The sequence below is a fragment of the Rhyacophila brunnea genome, unplaced genomic scaffold (assembly GCF_057557595.1).
Source record: "Rhyacophila brunnea isolate RB1 unplaced genomic scaffold, BYU_Rbru_1.0 scaffold_1, whole genome shotgun sequence".
In the NCBI taxonomy this organism is placed as follows: domain Eukaryota; kingdom Metazoa; phylum Arthropoda; class Insecta; order Trichoptera; family Rhyacophilidae; genus Rhyacophila; species Rhyacophila brunnea.
The window spans coordinates 3,679,621-3,704,249 of record NW_028232751.1 but is presented as its reverse complement, the minus strand read 5'-3'; the positions used below and the strand labels follow the sequence as shown (position 1 = coordinate 3,704,249).

The 24,629-nt window shown below is 32.3% G+C and overlaps 1 protein-coding gene across 1 annotated transcript; it reads left to right on the top strand.

Moving 5' to 3' along the window:
* Positions 1 to 17,801: 17,801 nt before the first annotated feature.
* LOC147079373 (uncharacterized) lies at positions 17,802 to 20,619 on the top strand. Its single transcript, XM_085959667.1, has 2 exons — positions 17,802 to 17,892; positions 18,292 to 20,619. Exon 2 carries the CDS (start codon positions 18,307 to 18,309, stop codon positions 20,617 to 20,619), a length of 2,313 nt encoding a protein of 770 aa, XP_085815793.1. The 5' UTR covers positions 17,802 to 17,892; positions 18,292 to 18,306.
* The last annotated feature ends 4,010 nt before the right edge of the window (positions 20,620 to 24,629 follow it).

Here is a 24,629-nt window from a genome sequence, read left to right as displayed (position 1 = left end):
TAAAGACAGAATCATAAAATAAAATGTAACAACTCTGCCATCTCATTAGTAGCTTTTTCCATGTCAGTCTATGTTTAGATTTTTTTTATCGTGTAAGTTGAGATTTATTTTTCAAATACATGTAGCGTGATTTAAGGCAGAATAATAGCTATACCTGTTTTGGGTATTCGCAATACTGATAATAATGATGGCCATAGAAAGATAATGTTTCTTGTATATAAACCAAGCATAATTATTATTGATATTGTTTGACTGTGTATGTACAAGCAGTCACCAAAATTATATTTGCATTACAATTCTGCTTAACCAACAAAATACATTCTCAAACAAAAAATCGGTCCGCACGTTTTCGACTATAAATTTTCATTTAGGGAAATATTAATGTTGTATGTGAAATATTCCGAAGAGATTTTCCGCAATAATAAGTAAACATTAGAAATGTGAAGTTTATTATTTTTATTGCAGATTAAATCAACAGCTGGCGCTGCGTGCCCGTTGTTGTATTTTAACAATTGAAATATACGATTTTTACGATCCGCGTTTTGGAAACACAAATAATGTTGGTATGTAACAAAATTACAGTTTGGTACTGCTACATAAAAATAAACTATACATTATCTATAACCTTGAAAATGCAAAAATATATAATTTTGTTAATTAACTATTTTTTTATTCAACGAATAATTCAGAAGATTTAAGAATATAACATTCTAATTATTGTACATATATAATTAATTTTGAAAACACTTCTGAGAAAATATTATAACCGATAGAATTTATTTTTTGAAAAAAGTAAGACATCCCGCAGGAATCTAACATGCAACTCTCGGGTATCGCGCCCACACACTTAGTCCACTATGTTAAAGGAGTGATACTTAATTGCGTCAAATTTTAACTATTGGCCTTGTTAATACTAACTGAAAGTAAAATTTTTCGTAATTAAGTACGACTCCTTTAGCATAATGAACTATGTGCGTGGGCGTGATACCCGAGAGATGCAGGTTAGATTCCTGTGGGGTGTAACCTATTGGTTATAACATATTTTTTCTGAGTGTTTTCAAAATTATAAAATTTTATCTTTGATAATATAATATAATTAGTTTAGATGTGGAACAATAATTAATAAATTGATATTATAGAAAAAAGGTAAAAATGTCATTTGGAAACAGTGGCTTATTTTTTATTTTATTTTTATTTATTAAGTTGATAGTGAAAGTAAACTAGAGTATAATAACAAAAATCTTCACAAAAGAAATGTAGCGGTCTAAAGCTAAAACGTAGCTTTGGGAGAAAAATTGTTATATAATGGCTTCGTAATTTAAAAGTAAGCTGTCAGAAATAAGCATACGTACTCCGCTCGCTCAAGGCAAACTTCGAAGTCAAAGTTTTATTTTTTACAATTACTTCAACTTAGAAGACTTCTTTTCTAGAAGTATTACTTATAAATAAATATCCTAATATATTTAAAGTTCTCTGTGATAAAAAAAAAATATTCAAATCGTATCCTTTAAAAAATAATTGAAGATGCCGATTACTTTTCATAAAGTAAAATTATTTTGTAAACAGATAATGTCGGTCTAAACCAATGATACAAATTTAATGTGAAGCAAAAAAAGACATGAGTCTATTAATTTATTAAGTTATCTACGCGTGATTTCGAATTACATTTCTAATATAAGATATATTTAAATTATAATGGATATAAGTTTTGTACTATTCTACTTGAGTCGTTTTTGCGACCCGTGTTTCGTCTTTCAGCATCTTCAGGCAAGATGTACACTCATCAAAAGGCAAATTATGTTTTGACGATTTATTATACGCTTATCGGGTGTATTATTATTGATAAGGTATGGGTTTTTTACAAACAACAAATCAATACAATAAAGTAGGTAAAAAAATTATCACCTACCTAATAAGTCAAGGATCACAATAAAAAAATATAACAAACAAATTATGAATAGTTGAAGTGTTTGTAAAAAAACCCTACCTTATCAATAATAATTCACTCGATTAGCGTATAATAAATCGTCATAACTTAATTTGCCTTTTGGTGAGTGTAGACAGTGCCTGAAGATACCGAAAGGTGAAACCCGGGTCGCAAAAAACGACTCAAATGGAATATAGTATAAAAATTAAATCCATTAGAATGTAAATTCAAATTCCATCAAGTACCTTCGGTCGATAGTATTAATATTATAAGATGTATTTGACAATTCGCTCAAAATAAGTAAAAATAATCCATCAAGATCATAATGTAATGAACAGCTAATAATACACACTTTCGCATTATAATTTAATTAATATGTGAATTTCAAAAAGTGATAGCCATTGTTTGAGTTAGGAAATCAGAAATGCTAACTTATTATCTGTAAAGTTCGCCAACTTAATCATGCTTCATTTGTTCGGTAAATGTGTTTCAATGTTATTAGAGAAAAAGCTTATCTTATAAATAGATTGATAGTAGGTACCTATCTTATAAATAGTGTACTTATATATATATATATATATATATATTTGGTAGAAACACTAATTGTTTGGAATATAATCGTAAAATTAATGTATATATTTCCAAATATCAAACTTACAATAATTAAACATAAATAATTTAAGTGCAACAACATCATTGGCAACAACCCTCTGAATATAATATTATTTGCATTAGAAAAAAATTCTAGAAAAAAATGTTCTGTGCATATGGGTATAAACTTTTTTCTAAAATCTATGCATTATTATAGTGATAGTTTAGTGAATATACATTAAAGTATTATGTAGCAATACCAACTTTGATTCCTAGACGGTGTCAGGTTTTTTTTGAATTATTATTTTAATGTGTATTATACTTGATAATTTAATTTAAAAAAATAATATTACCGACACATAAAATCACGTGGACGTATTAATTTTTGTTCTATCTCTCGGTTTCAAATACATATAATTTATTTGAACTTAAAAGTTATATTTGACATTATTAAAAATTTAACCAATACCAATGTATTTATCAGTGGCAAAGACTCCATGCCGCGATTATTTAAAGGCTAGGTACTTTAAATTTTTTTTTTAAATAAATATTGACGTGTATTTATATAATCACTTTATTATTTTATATTCTAGAAAAATAATTTAATTTACCAACATCATCTGTCTGTATGTATAAATGTGTTATACAGATTACACAACAATCTACAAAGGATTTAAAAAAATATAGCTATAGTGCGCCATCTGTCTTCACGTAAATTAATGTCGGTTTGTTTGTCAAGGAATGGTGATATTTTTCGGTATGGACTTTATGTTACGTGACCTCAGTCTGTCTATTGCATTGTATAAAATATGGTAGTCTCATATCGCATCTCTTAATTATCTTGTTAAATTACACACTCAAGAAAAAGGACCGCTTATTTGAACGCCGTTGGTTAATTTCTATACATTATAACTTATATTACTAAATTATATAATGGTTTCTCGTTGTTTTTATTTTTAAAGTATCAACTGTCATTCTGACGTTTAATAGTTTGTTTACGTAAGGAATAATAAATTTGCTGCCTAGGCAACGGAACAATTCTAAACTATAATATTATACTGTATAATCGTCACGATTGCAGTATCATACTGTGGCGTAAAGGTAGTGCGTCGGCGGATAACCGAACAATCGGCGGTTCGAATCCAATCGAGTGCGTTTTTTTTTTCGTGTGAAAAAAATAAATTATGTGTTGCATGTCACACGCCAAAAATACACTCTGATCTGATTTCCCAAACGCGCCAAAAGAAGTATAACTTCAAAAACATTGCTCTAATGAGAGCTGAAAAATGTAGAATATTTAGATTTTATTATATTTTTCATTTTCCAATGGATGGAAAACTCAACGGATGACATTTATAATTTTATCGTATATAAAATATTACATTTTATGAACAATGCAAGTAAACTTACATAATAAGGTAACGTACTAATATAATAATGGGCACGTCACGAACTTAAAAGGTAATGTAATGTATAACGTGGTGTAATATTGAAGTACTAATTAATTTTCACCTATTAGCTCCTAAGTTGCTAAGCCTTTTAGATAATATAATACAAGGGCTATGTTGTCGGAGATCTTATCAGTGTTCTTAATTAAATTTTCAATTACTTATATAATATGCACTTACATCAATAACAAAGATAATTTAATTTAAATATGAGTGTTTAAGCACTCGTAAAATAGGTAAATAACTGAAGATCTTGAATATAGCCTTCTATGAAAATTTAACACAACCTTTTGAAAATGAAACTGAAGAAAGGTTCACCAAGGCTAATGATTAAATTATCCGTAAGTTATTTTTTTTTTGCGATTCATTTGACGCAAGATTCGCAATAATTATTATGCTCTAAGTTTTGTTTGCCAGAAAGGTCACAAAATAGTGCATAATATGAACTTTTATCAGTCATATAAACAGGACATGGACAGGAAGATATTAATAATATTTTGATTTTACTACTGATGAAAGGGTACATACAGATATTGTAGAATTTAAAAAATGGTTTTGGTTAGTTTTCAAAATTTGATTAAATACTGAACATAAAAAAATGTTTTAAAATAATTATGTAGTATTAAAAATGCAAGTATCTAATTTTTAATTTTTTTCTTAAAAGCTGAATGGTAGAATTTTCCAAAAGACGTCATGATATTATATACAATAAAACTGATACATTTACGTACGCATTATTACAGCCTATGAAAGCACGAGTATTAGTGATAAATATACGATGCAGGGCATCTGTAGGTGGATATATAGTGACACCTATTATATAATGCATATAATATGTTTGATTATAATATAAAAATATACCAATCAATAACTAAAATGACGTTCATATCCATTTACTATTTACATTTAATATGATAACGGATGAATTTTATTAAAAGGTATTTTCGCGATTTGATTCGTGCTTGGGTATCGTACATGCAATGGTCGATTGTACGTTTTTGATAGTTTGTTGACACTTGTTAGCTAACCTCAAAATGGACATTCAGTTGAATAATTTAGAATTTCAAAACCTAACCTAACCTAACCTAACCCAACCTAACCTAATAATATTATATTATGTCCAATTATAACTAATAAAATCATCCGTATTAAATTTACTTTTTCTGCTGTCATGTTGACAGTTTAAGAATTCCATGCCCTGGCGACTTCATGTACTCGGCAGAAAATTTACCTTATTCATGAATAAGGCAACAGGCTTGACTATTACATGAATTAGCCAAAATTTAGCCCATTTCATGTAATAGTCAATTTCGCACATTTGGCGTAACATATATATATATTGTACAGTGAGTCAAATAGTGCATTTAACTGACATGGACTGAGGTGAAGAAACGGTTGAAATTGAAGAAAGATCTGATATCCACCAGGCAGATAGGATAAACATTAATTATAAATTTTCTTATGCACACGTTTTAAAACTAATTTATAACCGGTTTCATATAAACCCAAAGTTATGGATGCATATGAAAGTGCACTGAGTGCAAAAGATACTTAGAGTGTGTAAAGATAATTTGCATCCTTAAATGGCTTAGCTCGCCTTTATGATAAACCTTAGAAACTTACTTGCACGTAAAGCTGTTAACATATGAGAATGAAAAGTAGGGAAGGTTTCTCATTTTTGAAGTTATACTTCTTTAGGCGCGTTTGGGAAATCAGATCAGAGTGTATTTTTGGCGTGTGACATGTAACACATAATAATTTTTTTCACACAAAAAAAAAACACTTGATTGGATTCGAACCAATGATTGTTCGGTTATTTGCCGAACGCACAACCATTACGCCGCAGAATGATACTGCAATTGTGAAGATTATACAGTATTATATTATAGTTTAAAATTGTTCCGTTGCTAGGCAGCGAATTTATTATTGTCGGCCATTTGCAATTACTTACGTAAACAAACTATTAAAAGTCATAGTGGCAGTTGGTACTTTTAAAATAAAGTAAGTAAGTACACACACCGATTTTTTTACATACGTCTCAATACATCACGATTCATAATCCATTGAAGTCTATATTTATGACTAACGACGTTTGATAAATATGTGTAATAGAGTATGGTAAAAATCCTCTGCTCACCAATAATATACGATTAGTGCCCATGGTTCCATCAAATCAACATAATCCACACATTTTTATCAATCAACTATTTATTTTGAAATAATTAGTCTCATTCTTAATGCTAGAATATAATTTCGAATCGTCTATGAAAGAAGGTATTTAATTCTGGTCACAGTACATAACTAGTAATAATATTAAATATTAGGAATAAAATAAGACAAATTTAATATTAGACGTTTGAATGACATACATAGTAAAATTGTATTTGTGATATAGACTAGTCATAAGAATCGAGTCACTCACTAGTGATTCTGAGACTTTCTTTCAATTTAAAGTAATGATTCATTCTGATTGGTTAGTTCATCTGAGTCAGTTGAAAACATAGTGCAATAGTATTTTATCACGAAAATCTGTTTTTTACTCTTCATCATTCATGACGTCTCATACATCAAGAGTTACTTATGACTTCTGTTGTATGTTACATTCGCATAAAAGCTGGTTTTATAGACAGTCTCTGACTATGGAAACGTAGCTTTTTAGCAATGAGTCATGAGTCAATCATGTCGAGTTCGCGTAGAAGATGGTGCATGACTGATTAATGGGTAGGCTCTGACTCATGTAGTAGTTTTACTGGCGTATGGATATAACAGCAAACTGCATTCAAGCTATTTAATGCAAATTTGCATGCATAAACCTAAATAGAATCTGTTGAATAGTGACGTCACTTCGCTGACGTAATACGCGTCATACCGTGACTAATGTTAAGAACTTAAAAATTTTGATTCCCCGATAATTAATTTAAAATTTTGAAATTGTGAATAGGTGTAAAAATGTGAAACGGTACCATATAAATTTAATAATTATAAATGAATAATGATCATGAAATTTAAATAATTTGTTAATTTGTTATAATATCATATTTATTTTATACTTTTTAATGCACAAAAGGACAAAGTATACCCAGTAAATATGGCAATACAGCTTCGCGGGTTAATTGACAATATTGACATTTCCATCGATCCTCGATATTTGTATACATTTTTACAATTTTAGCATTTTTACCGTCATGAATCCATCTATAGCCCAACGACGACAAGCAGTTAACTTCAATCAAGACGAACTAAACCTACTAAACGCTTGTGATGAACTCATTTTAGACGTATATTAAAGTAACACTGACAGATCGCCGCCATTTTAAGTTTGGTGCGCATTCCTGTACGCATCTTCGTGACGTAGCATTTTTTATAGTTTTCTTATTCGGCGATAATCCACCAACTGCGTTGAGTACCTACGGTTCGAGACTGTATGAATACGGCTGTTAATCAGTTGAACATGAACGTCGTACGTCTAATAAAGACCCTGCTCTTCCATATATATATATATATATATATTAAATAATGTCATCATATACTCGTTCAAAAGATTTGAAGAAAAATATATCTGTATATAGCGTTAACATAAATTTTAATTTGTTTTTACTTTGATAAGAAGATAATTTTCAGTTTGTGTATTTTGTTTTACATAAAATATACAAATTTAATTAAAACAGTACAGAATATTTCATACAGTAAAAGTTTTCAAGGAACTAATAAAACTAAAGTAATTAACTAGGTATCTAAAAGTTCTAAGAACACTCAAGTATAACTTTAAAATATCTGTGTAAAACCAATGAAACTGAATCTGATATATACTTAAATTTGTGTGGATAAATTAAACACAGATAATACAGGTAGTATATAATATAACAAGGCCATTATATTCACATAGAAACAATGGATTTCGATTGTAGTGCTAGTTAATGACTGTGCTTCGAATGCATTATGGTTAGGTAGAAAATGATGATTGTTTCATTAATATGAATGAAATAGCCAATTGAAAATATTAAATAATTAATTATTGACAAGTTATCACATCGGCACTCATCGTCGAGTGTCGCAGCCTAATTATAGATGGCCTTGGGTGTATACGATGGTCGAACATCCTGCTTGTAGAAGGGAGGTAAGTGGTTATACAAAAGTAACAATTCGCGCCCGGATCGCGGTTAATAATGGTATAGAGCAGCATTTTTCCACCTTTTTACACCTGCAGACTACTGAAACTAGGAGAAACGTTTAACGGACCTCCAACACAGAAATAAAACGTATTATTTACATAGTGACATTTTAATAACGTCTGATAGGGTTGATTTCGTAGCGGCGTCCCGTAGTCGAAAGTATAGTTTCTCCACGATCGCAACATATATTTCGATACATCCACAGCAAATCGTTTATACTTGCATAAACTATGCATTGAAATTATTTACGATGCAGTGATGATTTATTCATGGTACTTATGAAAATTATCTCAAAAACAAGATCGACAAAATATTTCGATTTGAAAACTGATCAGGAGGAATACATTAGTATAGATTTTACTCCTAAACCCTATAGCAATACTAGTGATAGGTAATGTTAGTTTTTTTTAATTTTTAATTCGGATTTTGATGCAAATCATTGCCTGTTGATTATGCTTGGAAATATCTCCAATTATCCAAAATAACGTCGCCACGTACTTAAAAGTATGCTTTGAGGAAAAAGCACGGATAACTGAAGCGCCTAGTTTCAAAAGCCCCTAAAACGACTTTAGGTAGTTCTGAGAAAAATGAGAAAAACGAATTTAGGTAGTTATGAGAAAAATGAAAAAAAATCACATCTATTAAATCTGTGAACTTTATGTATTTATTTTTTAATTCGTTACATTCTAAATAGTACTATTTTGGCTTTCCATTTTAAGGGCATTTGAAAAACACACCCAACCATTTTAGCGGGTTTTGAAATTTACCCTAATTTTTGATCATACCTATTGACGGTTTCTGATGTTTTTTAAAGTTCAATCTTTGGCCACCATATAGGTCACAAAAATATCCATCTAAATGCATATCTAACTCAAAAATTTTCAAAAACCGTTTTAGGGGCTTTTGAAACTAGGTGCTTCAACTAACAAAAATAAAAATTATACATAATAATACAAAACAAAGCTAATTCAAAACTGACGAACATTCTATGTGTAGAGATATTAATGCCCGCAATAATCAATGACATTCAAATGGACGATGCATCTGGAAATAAAAATGACACTCACTTTTTTGTCGGGTCTGCCGAATGGCATAATCTGTTCTAACGCCATTACAATAAAGGTGATATTGCTATAAATTCCCGATGCTTTTTGTCGGGTCTGCCGAATGGTTCGGTTCGAAAGGGTTCGCTCAAATGAACATTGACACTAGAAACACTGTTCTAACGCCATTACAATAAAGGTCATATTGCTATAAATTCCCGATGCGTGATATCGCATAATGGAAATTGCGTGACGTCTAACTATAAACGTGCGAATGTCGCTATGCGCGCATTTACTTGCTAGCAATGTGATGGAGAACACTCCGATATAGAAGGCAAGTCTTTGGTATTGAGTGCGTTGTCCATTAATAATGTCATTGGCAATAATGCTATTTGGCCTTTGTGGCGAACAGGCCGGACTACCCGATGTGCAATACAGGTGATTTGACCAACTTGAGGTTCTCTTTCCTTTCCGTACATTTATTTCAAGACATTCCCAGAGGATGTGGTTTGCACACCGCCATCTTTAGATTAATAAAGCCTGAGCATAACTTTTTGCACAAGCAACGAGTGGTCCACTTTTCAGTTATCAAATTCCGATCCCAGATTGCTTGACATATTGATTCGCCTTTTCTCGTTTCAAATTGAATTATGAAAAATTCTCAAATCAAATATATTAACTATCAGTGTTATTTATAAATATTATGTATTCCTGTTTTTCATCAGCTGTCAAAGTCAGACTAGTCCTGCACACAAAAACCGGTGGTAATATCGATTTCCAAAAAATATGTAGGATTGATCGATGCATTACATTATGCTAGTGTATTATTTATCATTTAACTCATCTATCCTAATCAAACCATTCCCTGTGTCAAGGCTTACTTTGATCGTCATTTTCAATTATTAATAACACATAACCACTAAATCAGATGAACTCCAAGGTCTCCAAGATACGTTAAAACAATCTGAAAGAATAAGAAGACGCGTCAGTATGACCACCCTATAGACAATGACAGGCAATCCATAGACAACCGGAGGGGCGAAAAGTAGGACCAGTCATATAATGTATCAGCTTTCTTCTTCAGTGGGCAATGGGCTTACATCCTGTATTTCTCCACTACATGGACATTTAGATCGGGTAACAAGTCCTAACTCAATATGACAAAAAGGTTTCGGAAGAATAAAATAAAATTCTAGAATAATCGAATATGGAAAAAAATATTGCTACAAAACCATTATAGTAGTATCCTACGAAATAAAAAAAAAATCTTGTTAGAAAATAAACCAGCTATGATTAATTAGAAACAAGATGAAAAATGTTGGAAAAGTAATCTACGCCTAAGTGAAAGACCAACTTTTGCACTCAATATGTCATAAAGTAATATTATGTATGTACAGACCCAGGAAATTCAATCAAACTTGTAAATGCTAAAAAGACGTAGTGATAAAGTATGGGCATGCTTCGTGACCCTTTTACCTAAAATTACTTTAACCGTGTTTACGTTAAATATCTTTATGCATATTAGGTCTGTAAAATATTATGCAAAATATATTCCTTGAAAACCACTACCGGTAGAATTTCAATTTAACATTTTCGTTCTGATCACCAAACAGGTATAAAGTGAGTCTATATATACTCTGCGCAGAAGTTAAAGTAACCGAATTTAACCGCTTTGAACTTTCCAAAACTTATTGTCATTCATAAGAAAATAGTACCTACGTATATAATATACGAAATTTAATTAATTAAATTTGTTTTATTTTGATCGTCGATTTAGTAATATAATATTGTTTGTGTACTACTTACTTCGCCCTGTCGGGCTCCAGCGATTTCATTTAATACGTTTAAAAACTTTTGTACGAAAGAAAATTGGCCAACAACATCAACCCGATTTTCGATTGGTAAAAATTTTTTCAAACCTAATAGAATATTAATTGTTCAACCTCATTAATTGATCAACAAATAATTGTCAAAGCAGAAATTAAATTGCCGTTTTAAACATATTTTATGATTCAAGCTCTGTACCTACTATTCCATTTAATTCGTTTTTTGCGACCCGGGTTTCGCCTCTCGGCGCCTGAAGATGCCAAAAGGCGAAACCCGGGTCGCAAAAAACGACTTAAATGGAATAGTGCAGAGCTTGAATCCATTAGAATTTAAATTCAAATTCCATCAAGTACCTTCAGTCGATAGTATTAATATTAATAATATTTTATGAGTTTTAAAAGAATGCAGCATTTATTTGAGTTTAGACAATTATTTGAAAATAATTATGTATCAATAATTAGCATTGGAGAATCCAAATTTTATATTTGATAATAATAACGGTGAGTACGTACTTAGTTTAAGAAAATGATAATAAATAATTGGAAGTAATGAAATCATTGAGAATAATTATTAAACGGATAGCAAGTAACTTAAAAGTTTTCTAATAACTGTCATATTTCAAATAAATGTTAAGATTTTTTTCTAAACACATGAAGTATTACTGCATTGATATTCCTATTAAGTCCCATTCGGTTAAAATGAATATCTGCAATTTGTTGATCGGGCTGATGGTTTTAAGCAAATTTCCTTCATAAAAATTACAAGATACGCGCTTCACCAAGTCTCTCGCATAGTGCTCTGTCAGACTGTCGGAGTATAGCCTTTTCTTTGTTTATTTCATCATATTAGCCTGGATTATGAACCCATTGCTGAATAAAGATATCTCCAAGAGATTCCACTCCAGTTATGTGAGTTGCATTGCCATGTAGTTCTAAATAAATTCATCAGACTTAGAGTCTACCTTTCAGATGCTGTCTATGAAAGGGGTATAACTAGATTTTCCCAGCAACTATTTTTCTTTCGAGCTATGTTGTTTACACATTAATAATTATTGAGGTGATTATGAGTAAAGTTAACGAGTAAAAGTGGCATCTAAAAAAAATTAGAACCATTTTTTTCATAACCTTTTCTTCGACTGAAGATCGTGATTACCATGCGAGGGACCAAGACTTTCTACACTTCTCGCTTCTGTCAAGGTAGAGTGAATACTGCCCCTATTCAGCTCCTTCACTTGGTCACTCCAGTGCATAGAAGCTCTTTCTCTGCCTTATCTTACCTGGAGGCTACATAAAAGCACCAGTCTCTACAGATTATCCGGTCCACGCCAAACAATAAGTACAACTGTAACAACTTCAGAATGTGTCTCAGGCATATTGTCGAGAGCCGTTTTCATAATTAGTATCCTATACCTATTTATACACTAAACATAATCAAAAAATATAACTGTTCTGTATTAAAATATAAAACAGGGGTGGCCAACCTTTTGCATACCATGCGACAATTTTTTTCACAGACGAGTTTAGATGCGCCATATAACTCAAGCACCTTTTCTACCTTCTTACGTTCACGGTTGAGGTTGGAAAATAGGGATAGGGGTAGAATCTGCTTCGCTTAGGGGAGGAAAATTAATAACTTACTCAATCACGCAATTAAATTAATTGATTTATACCAGTTAAAAAAAAACACACGTTTATTGGAGCACCAATCTACAATAGTCAGAAATGATCTCTTGGACGAGAGGGTGATCGCTGTCGTGGACCCTGTTGATGGTGCTACAGCTGCCGGAGAGTCTATTTTGGTGAAGATCACGATGGACCACAGTTGTTGGTTGTGGTGGGAGAGAGAGAGAGAGCTCTGAGCGGGATGGAGCACTGAGAGTTTGGATTTCGCTAGTCTTTCAATGTTTGGTGTTAAATACTTTGTTACTGAGAGCAGCAGAGAATTCTTCAAATTTGAATCAGTTATTCGCGACCTTGTTTTGCTTGACAGCACTAAGGTGTTGAAAATATGAAGATGGATTCAGTTATGGCGCCTACTTCAAAAGAATAAGTAGGCGCGATGCAAAGCGTCACTTGTAATCATCCAATGCGCCACGGTTTGGCCACCATTGATATAAAGCCATTTTATTCCATTTACAACATTCGAGGATAGCCCATAGACAATATATGTTGAATAAAATTTCAATATCCATTTATTTTCGTTGGAACCATATTATGTTATATTTTATTTTGTTATGAATTGACATTCTTCTCCTTCAAACAGTAAAAGTAATAATAAAAATAAAGACATATTACGAATAATATGTCATGGAATTGTAATAACGATCATTATTAAGAATAAAATCTTATTTACAGAGCGTGATAGGAAGTTATGTAGTCTTTACAATTGAAGACCTTGGCATAAAAACATCAAAACGTCACCAACTCATATTTTTCAAGACAGCACATTTACTATATGGATGTAAAAATATTATTAAATTAATTTTAGTTACAAAGATATTTGAAAAAAAAAAAGAATGTGACATTCGCTGTTTTTAAGCAATTTTTTGGCCTTTTTCATTTGGTAAAAATATGTGCCCTCTGATGGAAAATATGTGGGTGTCGATTTGTATTATCGTTTGCTTAGTTTTGTTAAATTTTTTCATTCGAGGTGTTTCAGATGTCTGTATGCTAGTAATATCCATGATATAATATGAAAATAATCGTACACGAACTTTATAGATAAGCAATGATTGAACGAATCAAAGAAAATTTGAAAATTTAGACACTAACAAGTATGGAATGTATACTAACAAGTATGGAATGTATACTAACGCCGTCTGATGATAAAAGTGAAGAATTATTGTGATTTTTAGAAAATATGCATATTTTAACAGTAAAGCTGCATGTAACTGTATACAGGGAATAAAGAAATACAATAAAATGAAAATGAAAAAAGTGGTCATTTGTTGTTTTTATGCCAAAGTCTTCAATTGTATATTATAAAAATTCAATTCGATTTATTTAATACGTTGGACGCTGAAGACGCAGCTGGCGCGTAATGACCTGGCGGCCGATCGATGTAATAAACGTGCATTTTAAAGGTGGTAATTAAAAAATCATTATCTAGTCAGCAACGAATGAGTTAATTTAGGTATTTCAATTAAGTCCATGTAAATATTTTTTAAATTGTTAATCATATTAACATTCTTAGTTTCTATAAGGTAATAATATCGTTAAATAGGCGGCTAACGTGGTGCAGTGCGTAAGGCGCTTGCCTTTCACTCGAGAGTTCTGGGTTAGATTCCCGGTCAGGACATAATATTTATTTTTTGTTTTTATCAAAGCCTGGGTGTTTGTGATTGTTCAAAATTACTAACAACCACCTTGTACGAAAAAGCAAGGGCATGATTATTAATAAATCTAAAAAAAATAAAATATCGTGAAATAAAAGTCTTTGAATTAACGCTAACAACGCACTTACGTCAAAATGTACAATATTTTTGGTTTAGTAGTAGCACATATTCAGTAGTAAATAAAACGAAAGAAAATTGATTTATAATTTTGCGCACGATATTTCGATTCGAGTTTTGCGTAGCGAGTCAGTCGCGGGTGCTTATTTACAAACACGAACCGCTCAATGGCCCGTGAAACTGATCGATATATTATTCAAATATAACAAAGGCTTCGGAACAATCTGTACAATTAGGTACCAACACAACCGACGACTAACTTTCTATGCTTGAAATTAAACTGAATTTTCTTATGTTATTTTTCGATATCCACCCTCGAATGTTGTTTGTTGTATGAGGCGGTCTACAGAGAGTTTTAAGTTAGAGTCAGGGGCGGATGCAATATTACACATACATTTTGAAGTTATACTTCTTTAGGCGCGTTTGAAAAATCAGATCAGAGTGTGTTTTTCGCGTGTGACATGTAACACATAATTTATTTTTCAACACGAAAACAATCGCACTCGATTGGATTTGAACCAAGATTGTTCGGTTATCAGCCAAACGCACTGCCTTTACGGCACAGTATGATACTCCAATCGTGACGATTATACAGTATAATATTATAGTTAATGAATTGTTCCGTTGCTAGGAAGCGAGTTTATTATTGTCGGCCATTTGCAATTCTTTACGTAAGCAAACTATTAAACGTCATAGTGGCAAAAATAAAAACAACGATAAATAATTATATAATTTAGTAATGTAAGTTAAAGTGTATAGAAATAAACCAACGGCGTTCCAATAAGCGGTCCTTTTTCTTGAGTGTGTAATTTAACAAGATAATTAAGAGCTAGTCGAAGAATCTAGTTTATCCATTGATATACTACTAGATGAGGAGTTCCCATACAAGTGTCATTTTAAAAATGTACCACAAAAGAAAAAAGAAGATATTACGAATATCGTCTTATAATATTTCCTTGTAGGTATAATGCGTTAAGACCGTTAACATGGATTCCCGAATTTCACCCGTATTGCCCAGGCTGTAAAACTAAATTTGCCTTCATAGAATAGTGACCCTAAGGGTGCTGCAACCCAAAGCTTGCAAGCTACCAAAAATGCATATCTGAGCGGACAGAGCAAATCGTCATGCGCTGACTATTAGTTAGAGTAAGATGCAAGCTAGATCGGGCTTATTCATAATTATTGCCAGGTCGTTTTCGAGACAAATATTAAGTGAGCTTATATCGAGTTAAGTCCGCTGATATTAAAACAGTAAGTGTTAACACTGGCCGAGTCGCTGAAAATCGGGCGTCATTTTAAGAAGCATATTATGATTCATCCAGTAGTATATCAATGAGTTTATCACAAGTTTTGTCACGCCAAGGAGGTAAAACTTTTAACGCGCGTACATAAGTACACACCGATTTTTTTGTAAAAAAAAACAGTTGCTATACGAAATTTATTTTCTCGATCCAAACACAGTGGCAGACATATAAAAGTATCCATTGCATTATAGAGACAATTTGTTGCAAGAATCTTACATACTATTTAATCAATCTGATACTTTATAAATGGTTAATTGTTACTGTTAATTTTTCTTAGTTGAAATACAGTGTATTAAACAAACGCGCCAAAAGAAGTATAACTTAAATACTAAATATCTATATCGTATACTAAAAAACTGCTAAGCTATCTTCACCTTGTAAGATGTAGACATTAGTCCGTTTGGAATGTAGGTACGCGTTGTAAATTCGTTTTAAAGTTTCGAAATGCCCTTAAAATTGTTTGTTTGGAAGTACCCACTTATGACATTCCTCGTCAACCCGTCATGCTGGAAATTACCCTGCCGCTGGCGAAGGCATGCAACTTTGAATCCTTCACGGCGAGAGTTACTACACAACTTTAAGATAAATGGAACATGGAACCACCCAAACATGCTTTGTGGAATCTCGAGAGGCAGTTTTCCTCTCAAGTAATAGAATCGATACCCATGACTACTCCACCTTTAGCTCTAACTTTACACGCTATGTTAGCAAGATGTATTTCCTTTCAAAGGCCTTATAGTAAGTACATACTACATCTTATTAGCTTCATATTTTGACAAAACCGATGATTGAATCGGAATAAAGTGACCTCTTTAACGTTATAATATGTGTAATTTATATGTATTTATTCATTATCATCGATGAAGTTGATTACAGTAATTTTGGTCGCAAAAAATACTCAAATAAAATAAACCATTTCAAAGAATGTAATATTCTATATTATATTGAATATACATAATTTACAATTAATGATTACTTTATTTAAAAATACAAAAACCGATAATCAAAAATGGTGCAATTTGATAAGTATGACATCCATGATCTACTAGTTAAAATTATCGTAATCAAGTAGGAGACTCGTAGCCTAATTGGTTAAAGCATATTGGCGCGATACCAGTAGATATACGGGTTCAAATCCTATCGGGCGTCGTATTTTTTTCAACTGTGATTTTTTTTATAGTAGGTATATATCTGAGGTGTTTTCAATAAATTTATGTATGTTCAAATAGAATAGTAACATCAATCAATTTATCTTGTTATTTTCATAGAATGTTGGCGACAAACTTGTAGCACACTTTCCTATTCAGGGCCATTATAGTAAACCGCCTTACCAAACCACACCCGGTATTAATCGGGTGTATCACTAGACCCTATGTATAGATGTAAATGTAGAGGTTTACCCAACTCTACAACCGAAGTCTTATTGTCTATTTTCATTTGTATAACATAGATAATAATACTAAGCGGAAATGACAGCTAACAAATCAGTCGAATATTCGGCCTTGATCTGTACAGTCAAATATTCACGCGCGACTCCGTGAATATTCACTCCAATAAAATCATAACGTAAATCTCTAATTAACAAACTTCAAAATCAATGTGTAACCATCCTTTAATACCGTGTACAATCTAAAATGTAGAGCCACAATATAAACCTAAGAAAATACATCACTATGTCTTATTTCTATTGTGCCCCGAACACTATCTCACTCATGACGCAACCTTCTACATACAATTAATAGTGATGTTGGATCTACACACACCGAACAACTAAAGATCTAATATCTAATCTACTACTAATATCTAAGTGGTGACACCGACATGATTATTTTTTATGACTGGGAATATGTTAGTAGCAGTTACCCAAGACTGAGATCTAACTGATTTTAGGGTGACGCACCCAATTGTTGGCACTCCACCAATTATCAGCACCCTTCAAGTTAACGTAAAAATATAAGATATGTAAGCATAGTTAAGTTTGCCAAGTATAAAAAATGTGTTTAGCAATTAATATTGTTTACGACAAGCAACATTCATCACACCAGGATTAACAAAATAGCGAGAAAATAGTGCGTCAAAAGTGCTCCGTTGTGTTTTGTGATTTTTTCCGCCATTTTCTTTCTGCCACGGTAAGAAAATGTTTCAATAGCCTTGCTATTTTGTCTACATCTAAGTGTTTATCAATAAACTGACGATTTAAATGATTGCGGGATAGAGCCAGGCAATTGAATTTAAAATTTAATTTAAGGTTAATTGTTCGTTGTCTATGTTTAAAGGGTGCCAACATTTGGTATCGTGATTGAGTAGTTTTCCTATTATTGGCACATGTGCTAATAATTGGTTATTTTGATAAAGTATTATTTTTAACAGATTTTAATTTCTATAGCCTATATCATTAAGGCTCTAAGTAATTCCATTGATAAAAATATGTTACACTCGTTTTTTCCAAATGTTAGCCCCATGCTAATAATTGGTTTTGGCTTGTGCCAATAATAGGGTTAAATTATAGCTTGTGTCTTTATTTTCAGACTGAAGTATTCAAAATGGATCCAGTTAATGTGAAAAAGAGGAAAGAGAAGAAGAAGACTCTCGACAACACAATAATAAAAAGAAAAATATACAACCATGATAACTTGGTAAAAGCACTTGAGGCTGTAAAGTGCGGTATGAGTAAAAAACTGGCCGCAAAAACCTTTCATGTACCGAGAGGAACTATTCAGTTCAGGTTACGGAAAGTAGATCATCAAGACCTTCCAGGACCAAGTACAGTATTAACCAAAAACGAGGAAGAGACTTTGGTGAAATGGATTAAAGACTGTTGCCGCAAAGGATTCCCTAGAAGAAAACTAGATGTTCAATTGAGTGTTGCACATTTCATAAAGAAAGCAAATAGAAAGAATCCATTCAAAGATGGAATACCTGGTAATAAATGGTACCAACTCTTTTTGTATCGTCATCCCGGATTAAGTATACGTGCACCTGAGGCAGTCACAGCATCAAGTGCGGCAGTGTCAGAGCAAGATATAAGAAACTGGTTCATTGGAATTGAAACCTACTTAAAAGACAACAGTTACTTTACCATTCTCTCGGATCCAAGTCGCGTGTTCAACGGTGACGAGTCAAACTTTCAGCTATGCCCAAAAAGTGGAAAGGTTATTGCAATGAGAGGTGAGAAGGATGTTTATGAAGTAGACCATGCATCTGCCAAATCTGCTCTAACAGTTCTATTCACGTTTTCTGCCAATGGAGATACCACGCCTCCAATGATCATATTTCCGAATAAAAGGTTGCCTAAGGATATAACATTAAATGTGCCAGGAGACTGGGGTATTGGTTTGAGCGATTCGGGATGGATGAAGGCAGAGGTATTTTATGATTATATAAAAAACGTTTTACACCCTTATCTATTGAAAACAAAAAGACAACTCCCCGTTTTACTTTTTGTTGACGGACACAAAACGCACCTCTCTCTGGAAGTGAGTGAACTGTGTAAAAGCTTGGACATAGTTCTGGTAGCTTTATATCCAAACGCAACAAGATTGTTGCAGCTAGCCGATGTTTCAGCATTCAGGCCACTTAAGCAAGCTTGGAAAGAAAGTGTATTGAAGTGGAGGCGTGAAAACCCCTTAGCTGCACTCACAAAAACAGATTTTGTTCCTGTGCTCAAGGAAGCTGTCGTAAACGGCATTAAGCCTTCTACTGTTATAAATGGTTTTAGAACCACCGGTTTATGTCCATGGAATTGTGATGCAATCAATTTTAACAAATGCCTAGCACGTCAGAAAACTGTTGAAAATTCAAATACCGAAGAGAAGAACAATGACAATTTCAAAGAAAAGTCTCTATCAAAAGATACGTTTTATAACATAGTGGGAGAGAAAAAATTGAATGCCTTACAAACTCTTACCGAAGACTTTCTAATAGACAGTGACAAAATCCTGAAAAAGCTTTTGAACTATTTCCAACATGATGAAAAGCACCAAGAATCAGAAATATTACATGAGGACAACCTTACAGAAGAAATCACTATAGAAGAGATGCCAATTTTATTTATGGATATCCTTGATAACTCACGGTTTGATTTAGTTACTGTGCAGAAATCTATTGAAGAAATGGGAAAAAACAAATTTGAAAAAAAAGAACACAAAACTTTGCTTGAAAGTGACTTAGTTACTTTAGATAAAAACGAAATGGAGATTCCAGAAAGTGGTTTAATAGCAACGTGCAAAGAACATGTAGTTAAAGAATGCGAGATTATGGATATTATTAGTCAACAGAAAGAATATTTAACCCCTGTAAAATTAAGTGACGTTTTAGTAAAACCGAAAACACCTCAAAGAAAAGGCGTTAAACAAAGTGAAAGACTTTCCTTTGTCTTAACTTCAGACGAATGGCAAAGCAAGGAAACCCAGAAACGGAGAGAAAAAAGTCTTAAAGAAGAACAAGTCAAGAAAAGAAAAGAGGAGAGAATCCAAAAACAAAAAGAAGTGAAAACTAAACAAGGAGAAAAGAAAAACCTTACAAAAAAAACAGCAGCAACGTTAATAAATAAACAGAGTAAGAAAGTGCAGTTCGAACCTGTGCAAAATACAACTAAAAGAGAATGTCAAGTGGAAAGAGAACCTAATGTAAAAAAAGAGAATATGATACCCGAAACGAAAAGAATCAAAGTACTGGCCGATATAAGATTGAACAAGCCTCTGGTGCCAATAGTTAACCAACAAGTCTCGAATCCCATAGTTGATGAAGACAAGAAAAATGATGGGATTAGAGATCCTTTTGATAAAATTTTAAGCAGTCGTAAGAAATCATACACGGTGAAAGAACTTGAAGCCATTTTAAATGATGATGATTAAATATTTAAACGGTTAACATCATAAGAACTTACGTAATTTATTTTAGACACCTAAATATTTTTTGAGAATTTTTGATCTCAATTAGTTCCTGAATTTATTTAAATATAATCTATATTTCTTTTGAGGTTTTTTAAAAATAATGTTACCTAATAATAAATGTATGAATACTAGTGTAAAACGTGTTTAATTTGCATGATAAATACACTTTTTTGGATCTCTATTAACTGTGCCAATAATTGGAAAAGGTTGTGTCAATAATAGGAAAAAGTATGCCAATAATTGGAGTAAGGGCCAAACTCAGGAAATATCACAATTGTGTGCATATGCACAATACAAAAGTGTTATTGGAAGTATTCAAATAAAAGTTAAGTAAACATATTATTTAAATCAGAAACATAGGAACTTAGAAAGATAATTGATAGAATACTGTGCGAACTTGAACTGCTCAGTTCCCTTAAAGTGCCAATAATTGGGTGCTTCACCCTACATGACTTTAAGAAGTGATAATGAGTACCTATGCGAGAAAGAGGCACATAAAAGAAAAAAAAAATAAGCCTTGGATATTAACGGCCCACATGCTCGTCGTAGGTCAAAATTGAGTTTTTATTGTATTTTCAAACCATGATCCTGGACACTCCTTAAACGTTGTAGATAATCTATTTATATAATTTTGAAGCCTTATTATCCTTTATATTTATTTCAAACATTTGATGACTGCATAAAGTATTTTTGTTACATAAAATAGTATTCTTTTAAACCTCTCGCTCTAATGTTTTAGAATATAGTCATATTTCGGTACATGAATGTGCAGTGGTGTTAAGATTTTTTTCATTTATTAATTTTTAAACGCATTTATAAAACCATCAGTATAATTTATGTCGACATTATTATAGTGAAATATTTACGATAAAAAATTATATTGATAATCTCTGTGATCCCAAATTTTACAAGAATTAGGCATTTTATTATTCAAAAACTCGGCAAAATTCTAAATAGATTATCTACAACGTTTAAGGAGTGTCCAGGATCATGGTTTGAAAATACAATAAAAACTCAATTTTGACCTACGACGAGCATGTCCCCCCGCTACTGACGGAGGTTGCGTAGCCAAGACAATCTATTTTACCTATACGAGTTGAAGTATATTAGCATACTTCTTGATTATGTCAATTCAGTCACTTCTCGAAACCTTCCTGTCTTCTTATTAGGCTTCGACTCCGTCAAGATGTAGCACTTTCCATCGAGTGTCCAGAACTAAGTCTCGATTGTAGCAAAGATTCATCATCAACGGATCTATTCTATACACAAGGCCGCTAAAATGATAAAGTGATAATATTTATTACATACATTATGTATTGAGGTATTATAATTGTTACAATAAGTAAGGTGTCTCATCAGTCAACCACTGTCTCTTTCTCGCTCTAAATTTTATCATTATTGTTACAATAAGTGTTAATAACTCCATACAAACCTACCCTTCTTCTTCCACGGTGCTACATCCCGGGGTGGGATTTGGCCTCCTCCACAACCGCTCTCCACTCACTCCGGTCTCTCGCCACACTTCTCCAGTTACCGGGTCTTCCTATATGAAGCCAGTCTACTTCTACGGCGTCAGCCCATTTCCTTCTTGGACGGCCTCTGGGTTTCTTCCGTTGGGGTAGCCACTTCGTCATGATCCTTGCGCTCTAACTTCAGGCATTCTCTCCACATGTACCGCCCATCGTAGTCTTTGGGACTTACAGTACCTTTTGATTGTTTGCTGTTCAATCAGCTCTTCCAATTCGTGGTTCATTTTTATTCTGTAGTTTCCATTTTCCAACGTGGGTCAAAAGATTTTGAGGAGTATTTTGCACTCGAAGGCAGCTAATTTGTTTTCCTCGTTTTGAGTAAGCACCAAGCCTCACAGCCGTAAGTGAGCACTGGCCTTATAATTGTTTTATATATTAGCCTAATCTAGTAAACCTACCCTAGTTAACCGTAAATACTATCACTTTCTAACTTTAGTGGCCTTGCGTATTAAATAGACCCGCTGGTGCCTTTTGCCATTGAGATTGAGACATTGCAATTTTCAATAACCTATCTTTTTTTGATATTAAGATAAATTTACTAATGTTGAACAGGATATAATCTTATCAGTTGAAAGAAATACTTATTCAAAAATTTCATTTGATCCATATTGCACAACCAATAAATTCCATTTGCATTTATTTACGTTTTATATTGAATTCCTGACTGAAACTCATTCTACAATGCATAAAGATATTTCAGTATTATATTTACTATGGTAAATATTCGTCGGAGTGTCAACAGTACACGTCTTTCTATACCTTTTGCGCCTTTGTGCATTTGTAAGGTAAGACGTACTGAAAAATCATTCAAAATATAGCACCGATTGAGTCTATGTAAAGAAATCAAAAATTCCAAAATTCGCCTACCCATTATTATATCTACTTATTTGAGAACCTATACTAAAAATAGTTCGACATCAATATCGTTAATTGAACTGATATTTAATGAAATAACAAAGACTATTGTTATTAGTCTTCGAGAATTATGTGGTTTCAGGTAAAAGTTATTAACGGCCCACATGCTCAGCGTAAGTGATAATGGAGCTTTTATGGAATTTTCAGAGCATAACCCTGGACATTTCTTAAACGATGTAGATAATCTATTAATATAATTTTGAAGCCTTATTATCCTTTACATTTATTTTAAATATTTGATGAATGCATAAAGTACTTTTATTACATAAAATAGTATTCTTTTAAACCTCTTGCTCTAATATTTTAGAATATAGTCATATTTCAGTACGTCCATGTGAAGTGGTATTAAGATTTTTTAGATTTTTTAATTTTTAAACGCATTTACAAAACCATTAGTGAAATTAATGTAACATTATATAGTGACATATTTACGATAAAAAATATATTTAATAATCTTTGTGATCCAAAATTTGGCATTAGGCTTTTTATTATTCAAAAAATGGGGACGATTAACAGACTTGAAGATAATTCTTAAGATACTGATTATAAGCTATGGCTTTGACCATTCAAATGTGATAAACATCCTACGAATAATGTTTACTTTATAATAATTATTGACCTAATAATAATAAGGTAGTATTTTTTTTAAATACTACCATATTATTTATATTGGCATTTCCCAGTGCAGAGCATTAACCTAACCGAATTTTTTTTTTTTAAAACGGTACATGTTCAAACACGCGCGTTACCATGATCTTACTCTCTACTTCATTTATAGTTTGTCAATTTATTGCTACGGCCGTATGTTGTAGCTTAAGTTAAACTTAAATGCCAATAGAAACGGCTTATTTAAAAAAAAACTAACTTAATTTACTTCGTAACCACAGTACTAATACTATTTTCTTCTTCTTTCGACCATGTCCGATCCTAATAGGATCATATGGGCCTCCACAGAGTAGAGGTTTGTATTAACAGATTTTGTTTTTTACGAAAAACGGATGTCAGCCACTTGCTCAACCTATTAGGTCCGTACCCTGACAGACACAAATTGAAAAACAATATGTGTACTTGCCAGACCCTGGGTTCGAACCTGGGAGCCACGGCGTTATAGTCCAACGCGTTAACTATTTTATAATATAGTATTTTTTATCACTATTCAAAAATAGACGTAATTTTTCAATATAGAAGGGATCAAAGTTCGTTGTAAAACCCTTTCATTTATATATCTGTATAATATAATATGACTACGTCAGTTATATGTCTATATCCAATGGACTAATACGTTAAAGTGTTATGATTGATTGGCGCCTCTATTCGCTTCAATTTCCGCAAGAGAAGAAATATTTTTTTCCAACTATAAGTAAGCGAGTTAGTATATAATACTTAATATATAAAAAAAATCATATATTATGTTGGCGTGACGAATATAGTATTATGATCTATTTTATTTTCAAAAAGCTGACAACGTTGTTGGCGTATTAGTTATGAGTTATATTATAAGCCACCTGCTTGAGTTGTGTACAGAGA

What these genes read in the sequence shown, in the direction of transcription:
- LOC147079373 (XM_085959667.1), top strand. Translation starts at nt 18,307, where the DNA reads ATGGATCCAGTTAATGTGAAAAAGAGGAAAGAGAAGAAGAAGACTCTC.